The 16,012-nt window shown below is 44.5% G+C and overlaps 1 protein-coding gene across 1 annotated transcript in view; it reads left to right on the top strand.

Moving 5' to 3' along the window:
• Positions 1–1,780: 1,780 nt before the first annotated feature.
• Dcaf12 (DDB1 and CUL4 associated factor 12) overlaps positions 1,781–16,012 on the top strand; it is a 28,104-nt gene continuing 13,872 nt past the window's right edge. Inside the window, exons 1-3 of the mRNA XM_048364433.1 lie at positions 1,781–2,410; positions 3,348–3,602; positions 14,048–14,254. Coding sequence (XP_048220390.1) covers positions 2,333–2,410; positions 3,348–3,602; positions 14,048–14,254 — 540 coding nt within the window. The 5' untranslated portion in view covers positions 1,781–2,332. The remainder of the gene's footprint in view (positions 2,411–3,347; positions 3,603–14,047; positions 14,255–16,012) is intronic.

Genomic DNA, 16,012 nt, shown 5'->3' with positions numbered 1-16,012 from the left:
CCAAGCCTCTTTGTGGTCAGGGCTGGTGCTCTACCATTTGAATTACAGTGCTACTTCCAGCTTTTTCTGAGTGGTTTACTGGAGATAAAGAATCTCACAGACGGGCTGGAAATATGGCCTAGTGGCAAGAGTGCTTGCCTCGTATACATGAAGCCCTGGGTTCGATTCCCCAGTACCACATATATAGAAAACAGCCAGAAGGGGCGCTGTGCTGTGGCTCAAGTGGTAGAGTGCTAGCCTTGAGCAAAGAGAAGCCAGGACAGTGCTCAGGTCCTGAGCTCAAGGCCCAGGACTGGCAAAAAAAAAAAAAGAATCTCACAGGCTTTGGGCTGACTTCAAACTGCAATTCTCAGATCTCAGCCTCCTAACTAGCTAGGATTACTGGCATAAGTCACCGATGCCTGGCAAGCTTAAATTTGTAAAATTATTTTTAAGTAGTTGTACAAAAAGATTTTAATCCAATGTCAGTTTTTGTGTACAATGCATTTTAAGCAATTATGAACTTTTAAACGTCCAAAGTTTACTCTATCTCCACAGATATAGTGAGCTATGCTGTGAGGCAGATTTGGGGATGGTTCCTGGGGTGTCAAAATGAAGTGTAAAAACTTTTAAGAAAGGGTATACATCAGTGTCTAGTGTGCCTGCTCCTCTGGCAGGGGCTGAGGGGAACCTAAAGATTCTCAAAGAATTCCAGACTCTTGTCCAATGGACTCCTGGGATATCCAGAGCATTGTGAGGCAAGACAGAACCAGAATAGAATTGAAAAATGAAACTGGTCCACTCCTGACCCATTCACTGTATGTATGTCTCTGAAGGGATAGGCCTGACCAAGAAGGGCAGGGATGCCTCTCCCAAGATGGTATTAGGGATTAGTGGCAGTGATGACTTGGGATGGTGGCGGACCCTGTGTCAACCTGGTATTTGGTTCAGCTTGGAAAACAAAACCAAATCTTCTTGTGGGCAGAACTTCAGATGGGCCAACACAGCTCCATGGAGGTATGAGGCCTGAAGCCTGAAGGGACCAGCAGGTAACTGGGTATACCTCAGCCTGAGGCGAAGGTCTCAAGCAAGCTTTTTCCAAGAATTCTGTCAGAGGAAATTGGAGGCTGGCACTCCTATTCTTTAAGGATCTTCAGAAAATGGAGACAGGGGTGATCCTGCAAACCTCGTTTGGTGACCAATGCCAGTCCAAGTTGGACTAACAAGCCCAAAGTGGTCTCTCTTTCCTGTGGTTTGGAATGTCATCCTTCCACAATGAGACATAACGAGGACGGGGGGCTGGGGGGGGGTGGAGGGGGCACTGACAATTTACAGCCTGAGGCTTAACTTCCTAAAACATTAAAAAAAAAAAAAAAAAAAACAGAAAAATGGCTTTGATAGCACTTCCTGGGAATTAAAAGGGAGCGAGGTGACTTGGTAAAGGGAAAGTGTCCGGAGTCCTGGGGTCGAGTGAGGCGGAGGTGGAGTCTGAGGGACACCTAGGGATGAAGGGAGGGCGGCCACAGGGCCCCTGGGGTGGCCTGAGCAGGTGGTGACCCGACCGATGGGAAGATCTGGCCGTGCCGCCGTGCTTCGGAGCTAGATTTCACCTTGAGGCGGGGACGGAGGTCCTGCCTCCCAGAGCGTCCAGTTTTCGGAGCCAGGACAACCAACTGAGATGGCAACCGGCGGAGTTCAAGGAGAGAAAACCCGAGAAAGGGGGAAAAGGGTGCTGGCGAGGGCCGCCCTCGCTCGGCGGCGCAGCTGATTTCCACTTCCGGGTGCCGGCGGATGGACGAGCTGGGGTCAAGGGGGTCGAAGGTCAGCGGTCAAAAGCGAGATTCCTTAGGTGGAAGCTCGGCGGCCCCCGGCAGCCCTCAGCGGCCGGCCGCCAACGGGCGGTTCGAAGCCGACTGTGGACCGCGAGGCAAACAGACTCCATTTCGCCTCCCCGTCCTCAATCCCGCCCCTCTCGTCTAGGCGGGGTCTCCCGTAGCGACGCGCTGCGAAATGCGGCTGCGCAGAGGTGACGGAGCGCGGGCGAGGGGGAGGGGGTGTTTTGGTTCTTGCCGCTCGCCGTCTTCCCCGGACCGACATCTCCGTCGGAAACCTCCTGCTTCCTACCTTCCCCTTTCCCTTTCCCCTTCCCTCCCCCGACCCCGATCCTCCCTCCCTCCTTCCTTCCCTTCCATCTGCCTTTCGTTCTTTTACCGACACCTCCGGATCCGGATCATTTTCCGGGCCGGGCGCCTTCAAGCGCGCGGCCCCGGGGCCCAGTGCATGACCCGCCGTCCGGCTACCCCTTACATCTCCCGCCCCATGTGGCTGCGGGGTCGCGGCGGCGCTGCCCACTATGGCCCGGAAAGCAGTTAGCAGGAAACGGAAAGCGCCTGCCTCTCCAGGAGCTGGGAGCGACGCTCAGGGTCCGCAGGTGAGGGCTTGGAGGCCGAGGTCCGGGTGATAAGGCGTGGAACTTGCCTAGGGTTTAGGCTCCTTGGGTAACTGGGACTCTGAAGTGCTTGGTGGGACAAAACCAGGGCTCCTTGCCTGCAACGTCGTGGGGCTGGTCATCGAGTTCATTGGAGTTCAAATAGGCCGGAGGAGCCAAAGAGGAACTCAGAAATTGGGCCCTTCCTCGAGAGGCCCGTGGAATAGAGAGCAAACCAGGGTCTTTATTGTGGAGGAAGGGGAATAGAAATCGAAGGACAATCTGGAGTGAAAGCAACCTCCCAAAAGTGACTCCTAAGGAGAGGAAAGGAGCAGCAACCAGCGGGGAGCATGTCTACCTACTTGTGGGCACCCAAGCCATCAGCTGGGCCTTGGACAAGGCAGGGGTGGACTTGGACCATTAAAACGATTACAGGATGTTATTCCTGTGCTTTACCCTTTGGAGAGGAAGGCCTTCTTGGAATAGCACTGATTTCCAGTGCTGCTCTAGCCCCATGGGTGTTTTTCCTGATTCTAATTGCATGATGAGTGAGAGGCAGCCTATTGATGTTTTCCTTCCTTGTAAGACCTAGGACCACAGTCTGGCTTCTTGAGCTATACCCTCTGTGCTCTTCAGGGAAGACAGACTGAACAGGAGAAGGGGGCTCCAGTGCAGCCCAAGTGATTCCCTTCCTGTCAAGGATAGGTACAGGGTGTCTGTGTTCTTCACTTTAATAAAATCTTTCCGTATGTAGGTTTAACTATGAGCAAAGTTATTTCAATGCAGGAAGAGTTAAACTGGACTTTCTGGATTGTATTCTATTTCTGTTGCCTGTAAATCCTACCAGATGAGTTCTTGGTTACTTCTGTGTGGTACAGTAGAATCTTTTGTTCTGAAGAAAGATAGCCAAAGCCCTGATTTCTAATGTTTGTTTTCACAGTTTGGCTGGGATCACTCCCTTCACAAAAGGAAAAGACTCCCCCCAGTGAAGAGATCCTTAGTATACTACTTGAAGAACCGGGAAGTCAGGCTACAGAATGAAACCAACTATTCTCGAGTGTTGCATGGTTATGCAGCACAGCAGCTTCCCAGTCTACTGAAGGAGAGAGAGTTTCATCTTGGGACCCTTAATAAAGTGTTTGCTTCTCAGTGGTTGAATCATAGGCAAGTGGTGTGTGGCACAAAATGCAATACGGTAAGTGTTTGGGATTTTTTAGAACATCTTGGGTCTTGAGTCTAATGGCTCTTCATGCTGTAATGCCTTTCATTGCTTTTTTTTCTCTTCCCTCTTCAGTTTATTTTTGTGAAGGAGTTGCCTTATTCTTTCCATTCCCTTCTGCTGAGGAGTATATTTCTTTAGGTCCCTAATTTTTTGTATATGCTGCTGCTACTTGAGGGTTTTTTTTTTTTTTTTTTGGTCTGTGTGTGTGTGTGTGTGTGTGTGTGTGTGTGTGTGTGTTTACTAGGGGTTTGAACTCAGGGCTTTGCACTTGCTAGGTAGGTATTCTATTACTTGAACCACACCCTCAGCTCTGGCCTCTTATATATATGTGTGTATATATGTATGTATATAGTGTGTGTGTGTATATTTTTTAATGCTACTTTTAAAGTAAGAGGCTTCAAAGAAAAAGTATTTAGGGGGGCTGGGAATATGGCCTAGTGGCAAGAGTGCTTGCCTCCTACACATGAAGCTCAGTTCCCCAGCACCACATATATGGAAAACGGCCAGAAGGGGCGCTGTGGCTCAGGTGGCAGAGTGCTAGCCTTGAGCAGGAAGAAGCCAGGGACAGTGCTCAGGCCCTGAGTTCACGGCCTAGGACTGGCAAAAAAAAAAAGAAAAAGTATTTAGCACTTGGCTGAAAATATTCTTTTTCTCCTTAATGGAATCTAAAAATGTATAGGAAATGAACTGTTATTTCGCATGAGGAAGGCAGGAAATATTTGGTGACATATTTCAGGGTGTTACTATTTGCTCCTTGTAGCTCCTTATGAAAAGGATTCAGAAGAGAGGAGAAATATGTATGACATGCAAGTTAGGAATAATTTTAAAGAAAATAAGTTATATATGTAATGAGGGGAAAACTTTGTCCAATAGCTATCACAGTTATATGCAGGGATAAAATAAGTCAAATAGTGGATGTGATTGGAACAGAAATACACAAATAGTCTGATGTCACAGGAGTGGCAAGTGAAAAAAGGCAAGATTTCACTTTGTATGAAAGGATAATGTCCTAATGGCTGGGTAATTTGACCCTGGACCCAAACACATCTGGAATGAATTGAAAGATTGTATCAGGAAAATCATAGCCAGGAGTGATGATGATACATACCTGTCATCTTAGCACTCAAGATACTGAGGCAAGAGGATTATGAAACTGAGGCCAGCATGGCTACTTAGACCTTGTCTCAAATAAGAAAACAAATTTGAATATATTTATAAAGGACACAGGCAAAAATTTAAACAGTTTTGAGGTAGGAAATAAAGTGGTGGTTTTGCCCAAGTTTTCACTTCCTCTTCTGCTAAGATTGTTTGTCTTAATACCTAAGCTTTTCAAAACTAAGTTGGGGCGGGGGAAGGGCTGGCTGGGGATATGGCTTAGTGGTAGAATGCTTGCACATGAAGCCCTGGGTTTGATTCCTCAGCACCACATTTATAGAAAAATCCAGAGTAGCTGTGGCTCAAGTGGTAGAGTGCTAGACTTGAGCAAAAAGAAGTCAGGGACAGTGTTTAGGCCCTGAGTTCAAGCCTCAGGACTGGCAAAAAAAAAAAAAACAACTAAGGAAGAACAAGACTTCATAAAATTTCCTTTCTCGTAGTCTCATCCTGAACATTCATGATTTGAAAGAACTATCATTGTCACTTGGAGTAGAGAAACATCTGGAAATTTTCATTCCACTCTCCATATGTGCACAGTAGTTTTTGTCCAGCAAATATTGGTGAATTGTAACCTGAATTTACTCATCAATATCCTGTGTTTTAATTAATTGCACTATTTTGAAGGTGAACATGTTAAATAATAATTTAACTTTTACTCTCTGCTTCTTTCTCTTTCAACACTCTCTTGACCTGAAGTGTTTAGAGGCAGGGTAGTGTTTCTGTTTTTACTTTATAATAATATTTGTTTGTCTTTGTCTAGCTTCCCACCAAAGCAGGGTACCAGGAACAGTGCTTTCCTCCCAGCTTTGTGACATTTGGCAAATAGTTCTCTATTTGTGCCTTTGTTTTGGTGTCTGTAAAATAGTGTGTCTAATGAAAGGTCTGACCATTTCTAGAGATACTGAGATTACAACAAGCTATGGTGTCTAGAGACTTGAAATGGATCAGGTTGTAAAAGCCCCTGAATGTCTAGCTTTGTACACTGGATGGTTGGAAAACAATAACCCAAGGATCAGTAGGGAGAGATATTGTTGGAGTAATGATCCATGGCAAGCAATTAGAGGAGGCTAGTGCCATAGTATATCATAAGAGGTAATGAAAGACTGAACCAGGACAGTGGCAGGGAGAGGGTGAGGAGGAGAGACATACAAGACGTCTTATCTTAGAGGTAGAATCTATAGATGATGATGACATGCTCAGATTTCATCTGTTGGAGTAGTATTGTCAAAATTGATAATGATATCTTGAGCCTAGGTGACTGGAAAGTTGGTAAAGTGAATATTAAGGAGCAGATTGAAAGAAAATGAATTCTGTTTTGTTTTCTGTCAGTTGACATTTGGGGAAAAGTAAAGATTGACTTGTTCAGTTTTAGGCATCATTCATACATTAGGGATTATTGAGATTGTTATATTACTATTCAGGAGAAAGCATTCTGGGCTGAGTCCTTCGAACCTTTCCTAAAATTGTTGAATGTGTACTGCACATATATTTTCTGGGCAAGATTGTAGAGGTGGTCCTTAATTTTCATTAGATTTTCAAAGGGAGTGCTGTATTTTTAAGTGTTCTATCACTTGAGTCTCTGTACACAGACACACATACACAGCCCTAGTTTGTGATACTAAACTATCTGTAAATTAATTTTCCATCAGCAATACCCACCAGCCAAAGACTAGAGGGACCTACCTTTAAAAAAAACAAGTTTAGGACTGGGAATATGGTCTAGTGGCAAGAGTGCTTGCCTCGTATACATGAAGCCCTGGGTTCGATTTCCCAGCACCATATATATAGAAAACAGCCAGAAGTGGCGCTGTGGCTCAAGTGGCAGAGTGCTAGCCTTGAGCAAAAAGACCAGGGACAGTGCTCAGGCCCTGAGTCCAAGGCCCACTACTGGCAATAAAATAAACAAACAAACAAACAAACAAGTTTGATATAACTGCTTACTCCATTTAAGGAGAACTTACATCTGGGTGGTGTTGGCTCACACCTAATCCTAGACACTCAGGAGGCTGAGAGCTGAAGACCACAGTTTGAAGGTACACTGGGCAGGAATATCTCTGAAATTCTTCTTTTTGCCAGTGCTGGGGCTTAAACTCAGGACCTGGGCACTGTCCCTGATCTTTTGTTCAAGGCTAGCACTCTGTCATTTGATCCACATAGCCACTTCTTGCTTTTTCTGTTTATGTGGTACTGAGGAATAGAACCCAGGGCTTCATGCATGCTAGGCAAGCACTCTACCACTAAGGCACATTCCCAGCCCTTTGAGATTTTTTTGTTTTGTTGGTCTGACATGGGGCTTAAACTCTGGGCCTGGGTGCCGCCCCAAAGCTCTCCAGCTCTAGGCTAGTGCTCCACCACTTTGAGCCACAGCACCACTTCCAGTTTTCTGGTGGTTAATTGGAGATAAAAGAGTCTTATGGACTTTCCTGCTGGCCTGGCTTTGAACTGTAATCCTCTGATCTCAGTCTACTGAGTAGCTAGGATTGCATGAGCCACTGGCACCCAGCTCCTATGGGATTCTTCACTCCACTTAACTACAGAAAAAAAGCCAGAAGTGGAGCTGTGGTTCAAGTGGTAGAGTGCCAACCTTTAGCAACTAAAGCTCAGGGACAGTGCCCAGGCCCTGAGTTCAAACCCCCAAAATTCAAGCACACACACACAAAAAATGTGTCAGGCACCAGTGACTCACACCTGTAATCTTAACTATTCTGGAGGCTGAGATCTTGTGGTTTGAAGCCAGTCCAGGCAGGAAAGTCTGTGAAACTCTTATCTTCAGTTAACCACCAAAAACCAGAAGTGGAGTGGTGGCTCAAGTGGTAGAGCCACTAGCCTTAAGGCTAAAAAAGCTCAAGGACAGCTTCCAGGCCCTGAGTTCGTGTCCCAGGACTGGCACAAAACACAATACCTGGTAATGCTATGAGGCCCTGGGTTAATCCCTACCCACTACTCCTCCTAAAAAATTATGTAGAAGAATGATTAATTTGGAGCACTACATATAAAAGGATATAGATCCAAATACATCTGTAGTCCCATATAGATCCCATACATCTGTAGTCCCACCTACTTGAGAGGCTGAGGCAACATGGTCTTGAGCTATGGGTTTGAGACCAACCTGAAAAGTAAAAAAAAAAAAAAAAAAGAAGAAGAAAAGAAAAATCTGTTTACTCATTTCTTTGGCTTAAAATAATCCTAAAATCAGAATTGCAAGATAAATCTGGTTTTTGTTGTCTGGTAGTGTTAGAGTTGGAATTCAGGGCCTTGCACTTGCTAGGCATGCACTCTACCATATGAGCCATACCCCATGTTTTTCATTTTTGACAGATTGACCATTTTCTGTCTTTTTTTTTTTTTCCAGTCCTGGGCCTTGCACTCAGGGCCTGAGCACTGTCCCTGGCTTCTTTTTGCTCAAGGCTAGCACTCTGCCACTTGAGCCACAGCTCCACTTCTGGCCATTTTTCTATGTATATGGTGCTGAGGAATTGAACCTAGGGCTTCATGTATACAAGGCAAGCACTCTTGCCACTAGGCCATATTCCCAGCCCCATATTCTGTCTTGTTTCTTGGTCTTGACTCTCTTTGTTCTTACTCTTGATTTAAAATATTGATTTAAAATATCAACTCTTGATTTCTGTCTCCTTTCTTCCCTATCTGCCCTAGTTCCTCTTTTGTTTCCTCCTTTTCCCCCCTTCCTCCCCCCCAGTCCTAGGGCTTGGACTCAGGTCCTGAGCACTGTCCCTGGCTTCTTTTTGCTCTAGGCTAGCACTCTACTTCTTGAGCCACAGCACTACTTCTGGCTTTTTCGCTTTATGTGGTGGTAGGGAATTGAACCTAGGTCTTCATACATGCTAGGCAAGCACTCTACCACTAAACCACAATCCCAGGCCGCCCCTCCCCCCCCCTTTTTTTTTTGCCATTCCTGGAGCTTGAACTCAGGGCCCAAGCACTGTCCCTGGCTTCATTTTGCTCATAACTAGCACTCTACCACTTGAGCCATAGTGCCACTTCTGGCTTTTTCTATATATGTAGTGCTGAGGAATCAAACCCAGGGCTTCATGTATGCAAGGCAAGCACTTTACCAGTAGGTCATATTCCCAGCCCCTTAAATTGAAAGGATTATAACTGATTTTGCTTGGACTCGCTTGAAATGATTTATCTACTTGAGCCTTTGGAATAGCTTCTTTCCCTTTCAACAGATTTAAACTGCCCACCTGCCCTTTTACTGTCTGACTATAATTTATCTTGGTATGAGGTGGGGAAGCTATATGGATTTACTTTGTTTTCTTCACTAGGCTGCATTTTTTGAAGCATCTTGAAATTTAAAAAATTTGTGAGGCTTCCTGTTTGTATTGAATTTTTTTTAATATATTTGTTGGTCATAGGGCTTGAATTCGGGGCCTGGGTGCTACCTCTGCATTGTGTAAGGCTAGCATTCTATCACTTTGAGCCATAGTTCCACTTCTAGTTTTCTGTTGGTTAAATAGAGTTAAGAATCTCATGGGCTTTCCTGTTCCAGCTGTCTTTAGACCAAGATCATCAGATCTCAAGCTCCAGAGAAGGGAGAATTATACTCATGAGCCACCAGTGCCCAGATTTCTGTCCCCTTTTTTTTTTTTTTTGGCTGGTCCTAGGCTTAAACTCTGGGCCTCTATGTTGTCCCTGAGCTTCTTTTCCTCAAGGTGAAAGCTCTACCACTTGAGCAACATTGCCATTTCTGGCTTTTTTTGAGTAGTTAGAGATGAGAGTCTCACCAGTTTCCTGGCTGGGCTGGCTTTGAATTTTGATCCTCAGATATCAGCCTCCTGAGTAGCTATGATTACAGACTTAAGCCACCAGTGCCTGACTTCCTGTCCTTTTACAAAGCTATGTTTGTTTGTTTAAGTCAAGTCTTGTGTATTCCTAGGTGGCTTCAAACTTGAAATCCTCAAGCCTCTGCTTCCTGAGTGCTAGGACCACACCCAGCGATCTTTTGAGCACACTGTTTACATATGTACATACTCATAGTGTGTGGCGTGGTGCCTGCTAATCTTACACCTTTTTTTTTTTTTTTTTGCCAGTCCTGGCGCTTAGACTCAGGGCCTGAGCAATGACCCTGGCTTCTTTTTGCTTAAGGCTAGCACTCTACCAATTGAGCCACAGCACCACTTCCAGCTTTTTCTGTGTATGTGGTACTGAGGCATCGAACCCAGGGCTTCATGCATGCCAGGCAAGCACTCTACCACTAAGCCACATTCCCAGCCCCTAATCTTACACCTTTCTGAGCACCAGTTTTTGCCTGCCTTTCTTCCTCTGCCCTGCAATGTGAGATGCAGGAAGCTAGAGTCTTAGGCTCACCTTGCCCTACTGCCAGTTCCTGGCAGGGATCCCAGTAGGTTAATGTGGAACAGCCGCTTCTGAGATGTGCTGCATGAAGCCTTGGCCCCTTGTCAGAGAGCATGGAGAGTAATTCTTTGGCAGGTCATCCTTATCCCTGTCACTTCCCTTGAAGAAGCACATCCTTGTCATTTCTCTGCAAGAATTTGAGGGTTAGGATGAAGTCTTGTTTTGTTTTTTTTTTTTTAACTTTCTACAGACCCAATTCTTCTGTTTTTCCATCTCCTAGTATCAATTGTGTTTGTTTTTTGTTTTTGACAGTTGTAGGGCTTGAACTCAGGGCCTGGGCACTGTCTCAGAGTCTCTTTGTGCTCAAGGCTAGTGCTCTACCACTTGAGCCACAGCTCAAAAAACCACTTCTGTTTTTTTATAGTTTTTGGGTTTTTTTTTTTCTAGAGCTGATGACCGAACTCAGGGTCTTGCACTTGCCAGGCAAATGCTCTTCCACTGAGCTAAATCCCCAGACTCCATTTTTGGTTTTTGAGTTGTTAATTGGAGCTAAGAATCTCACAGACATTTCTGCTCACGCCGGCTTCCAACCACAATCCTCTGATCTCAGCCTCCTAAGTAGCTAGGATCACAGGTGTGAGCCACTAGAACGTGGCTTGTTTTTTAAGAAATGTAGACAGTTAGGCTGGGAATGTGGCTTAGTGGTAGAGTGCTTGCCTATATTGCACAAAGCCTTGGGTTCAACTCCTCAGTACCACATAAACAGAAAAGGCTGGAAGTGGCACTGTGGTTCAAGTGGTAGAATGCTAGCTAGCCTTGAGCACAGAGAGGCTCAGGGACAGAGCCCATATTCTGAGATCAAGCTCCCAGACTGGCAAAATAAGAAGAAGAAGAAGAAATGTAGGAAGCTTTTCACACCATAAAAAATTTAGCAATCATTTGGTAAAGCGTTTATTTTAGGCAAGCTTTTATATATTTTTTTTAAAAAAATTTCTGCCAGTCCTTGGACTTGAACTCAGGGCCTGAGCACTGTCCCCAACCTTCTTTTGCTCAAACCCAGGATTTCATGCATGTTAGGCAAGCACTCCACCACTGAGCCACATTCTCAGCCCATGCTTTTATATTTTACCCAATTTTTTTTTCTGCCAGTCGTGGGGCTTAAAATCAGGGTCTGGGTGCCTCTGAGCTTTTGTGCTCAAGGCTAATGCTCTACCACTTTGAACCAAAAAGGTACTTCTAGCTTTTTGTGATTAATTGGAGATGAGTTTTATAGATCTGCCTGGGCTGGCTTTAAACCAGGATCCTCAGATCTCAGCCTCCTGAATAGCTAAGATTAGAGATGTGAGCCACAGGTACCCAGCTTCCACTGAGTATTTCTAACTAGAGATTGACATGGAGTTTCCACTGTGCTTATAATAGAATAATTTTAGTGATGGTTATGCCAGAAAATACCAAGACCAGTAGCAGTTATCTAAGGGATAGGGATGTGGAAGCAAAGATTCTCTCTGTATAGGAGGTAATTTATTAGGATTAGTTAATTGATTAGATGATGAAAACGGAGGGCAGGAGATGTAGCTTAAGTGATGAGTGCTTACCTAGCAAGCAAAGGGCTGTGAGTTCAAGTCATAGTATTGTCTAGGATAAAACCAAGGCTTAGGTGATTAGGCAGATAGTGGTAGCATTAGTGACTGGACAGTTTAAGAAGGAAGATAATTTAAAATGCCTGTGAGGGGGCTGGGAATATGGCCTAGTGGTAGAGTACTTGCCTCATATGCATGAAGCCCTTGGTTCAATTCCTTAGTACAACATATAGAAAAGCCAGAAATGGCGCTATGGTTCAAGTGGTAGAGTGCTAGTTTTGAGCAAAAAGAAGCCAGGAACAGAGATCAGGCCCCGAGTTCAAGCCCCAGGACTGGCCAAAAAAAAGCCTGTGAGATGTAGCAGGGTGCTAGTGACTCATTACTGTTAATCCTGGCTACTGAGGAGAATTAGAGCTGAGGATTACTGTTCAAAGCCAGCTTAGGCAGACTAACTCAAGAGACTTTTACTTCCAATTAGCTAATAAAAAGCCTAGTGAGGGCTGGAAATGAGGCTTAGTGGTAGAGTACTTGCCTAGCATGCATGAAGCCCTGGGTTTGATTCCTCAGTACCACATAAATAGAAAAGGCCAGAGATAGCACTGTGGCTCAGGTGAGTTCAAGCCCCAGCACTGGCAAAATAAAAAAACCCTAGTGGTAGAGTGCCATCCTTGAGTGAAAAAGCTAAGGGACCAGCACACAGGCCCTGAGTTCAAATAAAATATCTGCATCAGCAGCATATCTAGTTAGACAGATAAATTATGTAATTGCCAGACCTGATATTATGGATTTGTGAGTGGTTTCTCTCCCTTGTCTCTTTCTTTTCCCCCTCAGTCTCTGACACTCTTGTTTTGGTTACTCCTCTTTTTATGTATGTATATGTATTTGTGTGTATGTACATATGTATGCATATGTAATTTATGTGTAGTATTTCTTGTAATTATTATTATTTGGCGGTACCAAAGTTTGAACTTAGGGTTTCTAGCTTGTTTGCTTGCTTGTATTCTAACATATGAACCATGCTTCTACCTCTCCCACTTTTTGCTGGTTATTTTAAAGGTGGAGTCTCATGAGCTTTCTGCCCAGGCTGGCCTCAAACCTTGATCCTCTGATTGCAGCCTTTTGGGTAGGATTATAAGCTTGAGCCATCAGTGCACCTTTATATTTTATTTTTTCACCAGTCCTAGGGCTTGAACTCAGGGCCTGAGCACTGTCCCTGGCTTCTTTTTTGTTCAAGGTTAGCACTCTGCCACTTGAGCCACAGCACCACTTCTGGCTTTTCCTATATATATGGTGCTGAGGAATCGAACCCAGGGCTTCATGTATACGAGGCAAGCACTCTACCACTAGGCCTCCCAGTCCCTGCACTTTTATATTTTAAAGTTGAGTCAACTGAGAGAAACCTGAGTTTCTCCTTTCATAGACATCCTGTGCAAGCAGAAGTACTTGATATGTTGCTCAGACTGGGCTTGAACTCCTGGGCTTAAATAATTCTGCTGCCTCAGCCTCTTGAGTAGCAAGACTACTGGCAATAGTCATTGAATCTGGCATTGAGGAAACTTTTATATCCTTTTCATAGTCACATTTTTAGCCTGTGGAACAACAGTACCTGCAAATGGCTGAGTGAATGAATGAACGATTGAACCATTAAATCACAGTTTAGTAATTGACCATTAGGGAAGATGTTCCTTCTCTAATACTGATCTTTTTCCATAAAATATCTCATAAAACATGAGCTGTGTCTAGGAGAGTGAACAAAGGTGAGAATGATAAATTGAAGAAAGCATGTCAAGTGAAGACAGCAAGATGAGCAAAGGCAGAACAGTATGTGTGATTGATAGGTCTGGAGTCATTTTAGAAGTCCTAGTAGAATTAATATGTATGTTTAATAGAGATTATGAGATAGTCTGAGACATTTTATTTACAAGATTCCTTGTGTAGAAGGAGAATTCAATGCCCAAGCTGACAAGAAACTTTGTTTTGATCTGGCTCTTTTGTTCATAGACTATTAGAAGACCTCTTTGAAGCCTTGTATGGTCCTGAGTAGATTTGTTTTGTTTTTCTTCGGATTTTTGAGACAGGGGCTCACTTTGTAAGTCTACAGTGGCATCTAGTTTTCCTCCTGCCTTAGCTTCCTGTAGCTAGAATTTATAAGCATATACTAACACACCCAATCTGGGCAGAATTTACTACTTACTATATCTGTTCATGTCATGGTAGCATGTTATACTTTTGTCTAGCATGACGTTTTATTTATCTTTGTTTCATTTGACATGTACATTTGGTGACTAATTGACAAGTGAATGTTTGCATCTAGTCAGCCACATGAAATAGAAACTATTTATTTTGTGCATCCTTCTTTTCTTGTAGCTATTTGTAGTAGATGTTCAGACAAGCCAGATCACCAAGATCCCCATTCTGAAAGACCGGGAACCTGGAGGTGTGACCCAGCAGGGCTGTGGTATCCATGCAATTGAGCTGAATCCTTCAAGGACATTGCTAGCCACTGGAGGAGACAACCCTAACAGTCTTGCCATCTATCGACTGCCTACACTAGATCCTGTTTGTGTGGGTGATGTAAGTTTTCCCATTGGTTGTAGTTTTTAAACATTGCCTGGTATGAACCCTTTTCCTTCTGGAAAGGACTGATGTTCTCTAGATTTCTCTTAACTCTAAATATGAGGGTGAAAGGGGTATAGGTAGCAGAAGAGGGACTAAGCTCCATAGACATGTTTTTATTTTTTTGTTTTTGGGAATACTGGAGTGTGAACGTATATTTGTTTTTTAATTAATTAGTGGTACTGGGGTTTGAACTCAGGGCTTCACAGTTTCTCTACCACTTGAGCCACACCCCCAGCCCAGGGCATGTTTGATAACTGGGTGAGCAGCAAACCACTCCTGTGCACTGGGGGAGAGGGGGACGCAATAACATGGGGTTACTTTTGAATCCCGAGTCCACCTGTTTCCCATTTCCCAGTCAGAAACCAAGCTTATTAAGCCATTTGGTCACCAACTGTTTATTGAGTCTTCTATGGCCATTGTTTTAAGCTATGAGGACATAGCTGTGAATAAGAAACAAAGCCTTGTTTTGTTTTCTTGAGGCAAGGTGTGGGTATATAATCCAAACTGGCCTCTGGGTTTAAATAATCAGAGATAAATGTTGGTTGGGTTTTTGTTTTGTTTTGTCTTGTTTGTTGGCCACTGGGTTTGAACTCAGGTCCTAGGTGCTGTTCCTGAGCTTTTTTGCTCAAAGCTAGTGCTCTACCACTTTGAGTCATAGCTCCACTCCATTCCCCTACCCCTTTACTCCTCTGTGGTTACTTGGAGATACGAGTCTCACACATTTTCCTGCCTGGTCTGGCTTTGAACCACAGTCCTCAGATCTCAACCTGATGAATAGCTAGGATTACAGGTGTGAGCCACCAGCACCCAGCTTTAAGTACCCAGCTTTTTGTATGTGTGTGTTTATGTGATGATTGTGGGGCTTGAACTCAGGGCCTGGGGTGCTGTCCTTTAGAGTGTCTTTTGCTCAAGGCTAGTGCTCTACCACTTGAGCTACAGCACCACTTTTGGCTGAATAGTTTATTGGATATAAGAGCCTCACAGATTTTTCTGTCTGGTGTGGCTTTGAACTATGATCCTCAGCCTCCTGAGTAGCTAGGATTACAGGCATGAACCACCAATGTCTGGCTTGTGTTTTGAGACAGGGTCTCACTACGTATATCAGGCTGGCCTTGGATTTGTAATCATCCTGCCTTTACCCCTGGTTGATGAGGATTTGCCACTGTGCCCTGCTCACAGTTATTATTATTTTTATTTGTTTTGTTTATAAACCACTTATTTCTTCTGACCTGGAGGTAGGGGAGCTTTGGGGTTGGAGGAGCATATAACACTGCATGTGGGATGGCCCCAGGCAAAACTGTACAGATGAGCTGGGCACTGGTGGCTCATGCCTGTAATCCTAGCTAATCAAAGGCTGAGATCTGAGGATCACAGTTCAAGACAACTCAGGCAAGAAAGTTCATAAGACCTCTTATCTCCAGTTAACCACCAGAAAACTGGAAGTGGCACTGTGGCTCAAGTCTTAAACTGCTGCCCTTGAGCTTGAAGAGTTCAGGAACAGCGCCCAGGCCCAGAGTTCAAGCCCCACGACCCACCAAAAAAAAAGACTGTATAGATCAATCAGGGTACTGCAGCCGTCAGGTGAATGTAGAGCCATCTCTGCCTAACTGGCTCAGTTCATGTCTTAGTAGTTGGCTGATGCACAGATTCTTGGCCATACTGGATAGGCTTCAGAGGGTGTAGGGGCTCAAGAAAGCCATGAGCAGGTTGGAG

This window comes from Perognathus longimembris, chromosome 1 (genome assembly GCF_023159225.1).
Source record: "Perognathus longimembris pacificus isolate PPM17 chromosome 1, ASM2315922v1, whole genome shotgun sequence".
Classification (NCBI taxonomy): domain Eukaryota; kingdom Metazoa; phylum Chordata; class Mammalia; order Rodentia; family Heteromyidae; genus Perognathus; species Perognathus longimembris.
This window is presented reverse-complemented; position numbering and strand designations above follow the sequence as displayed.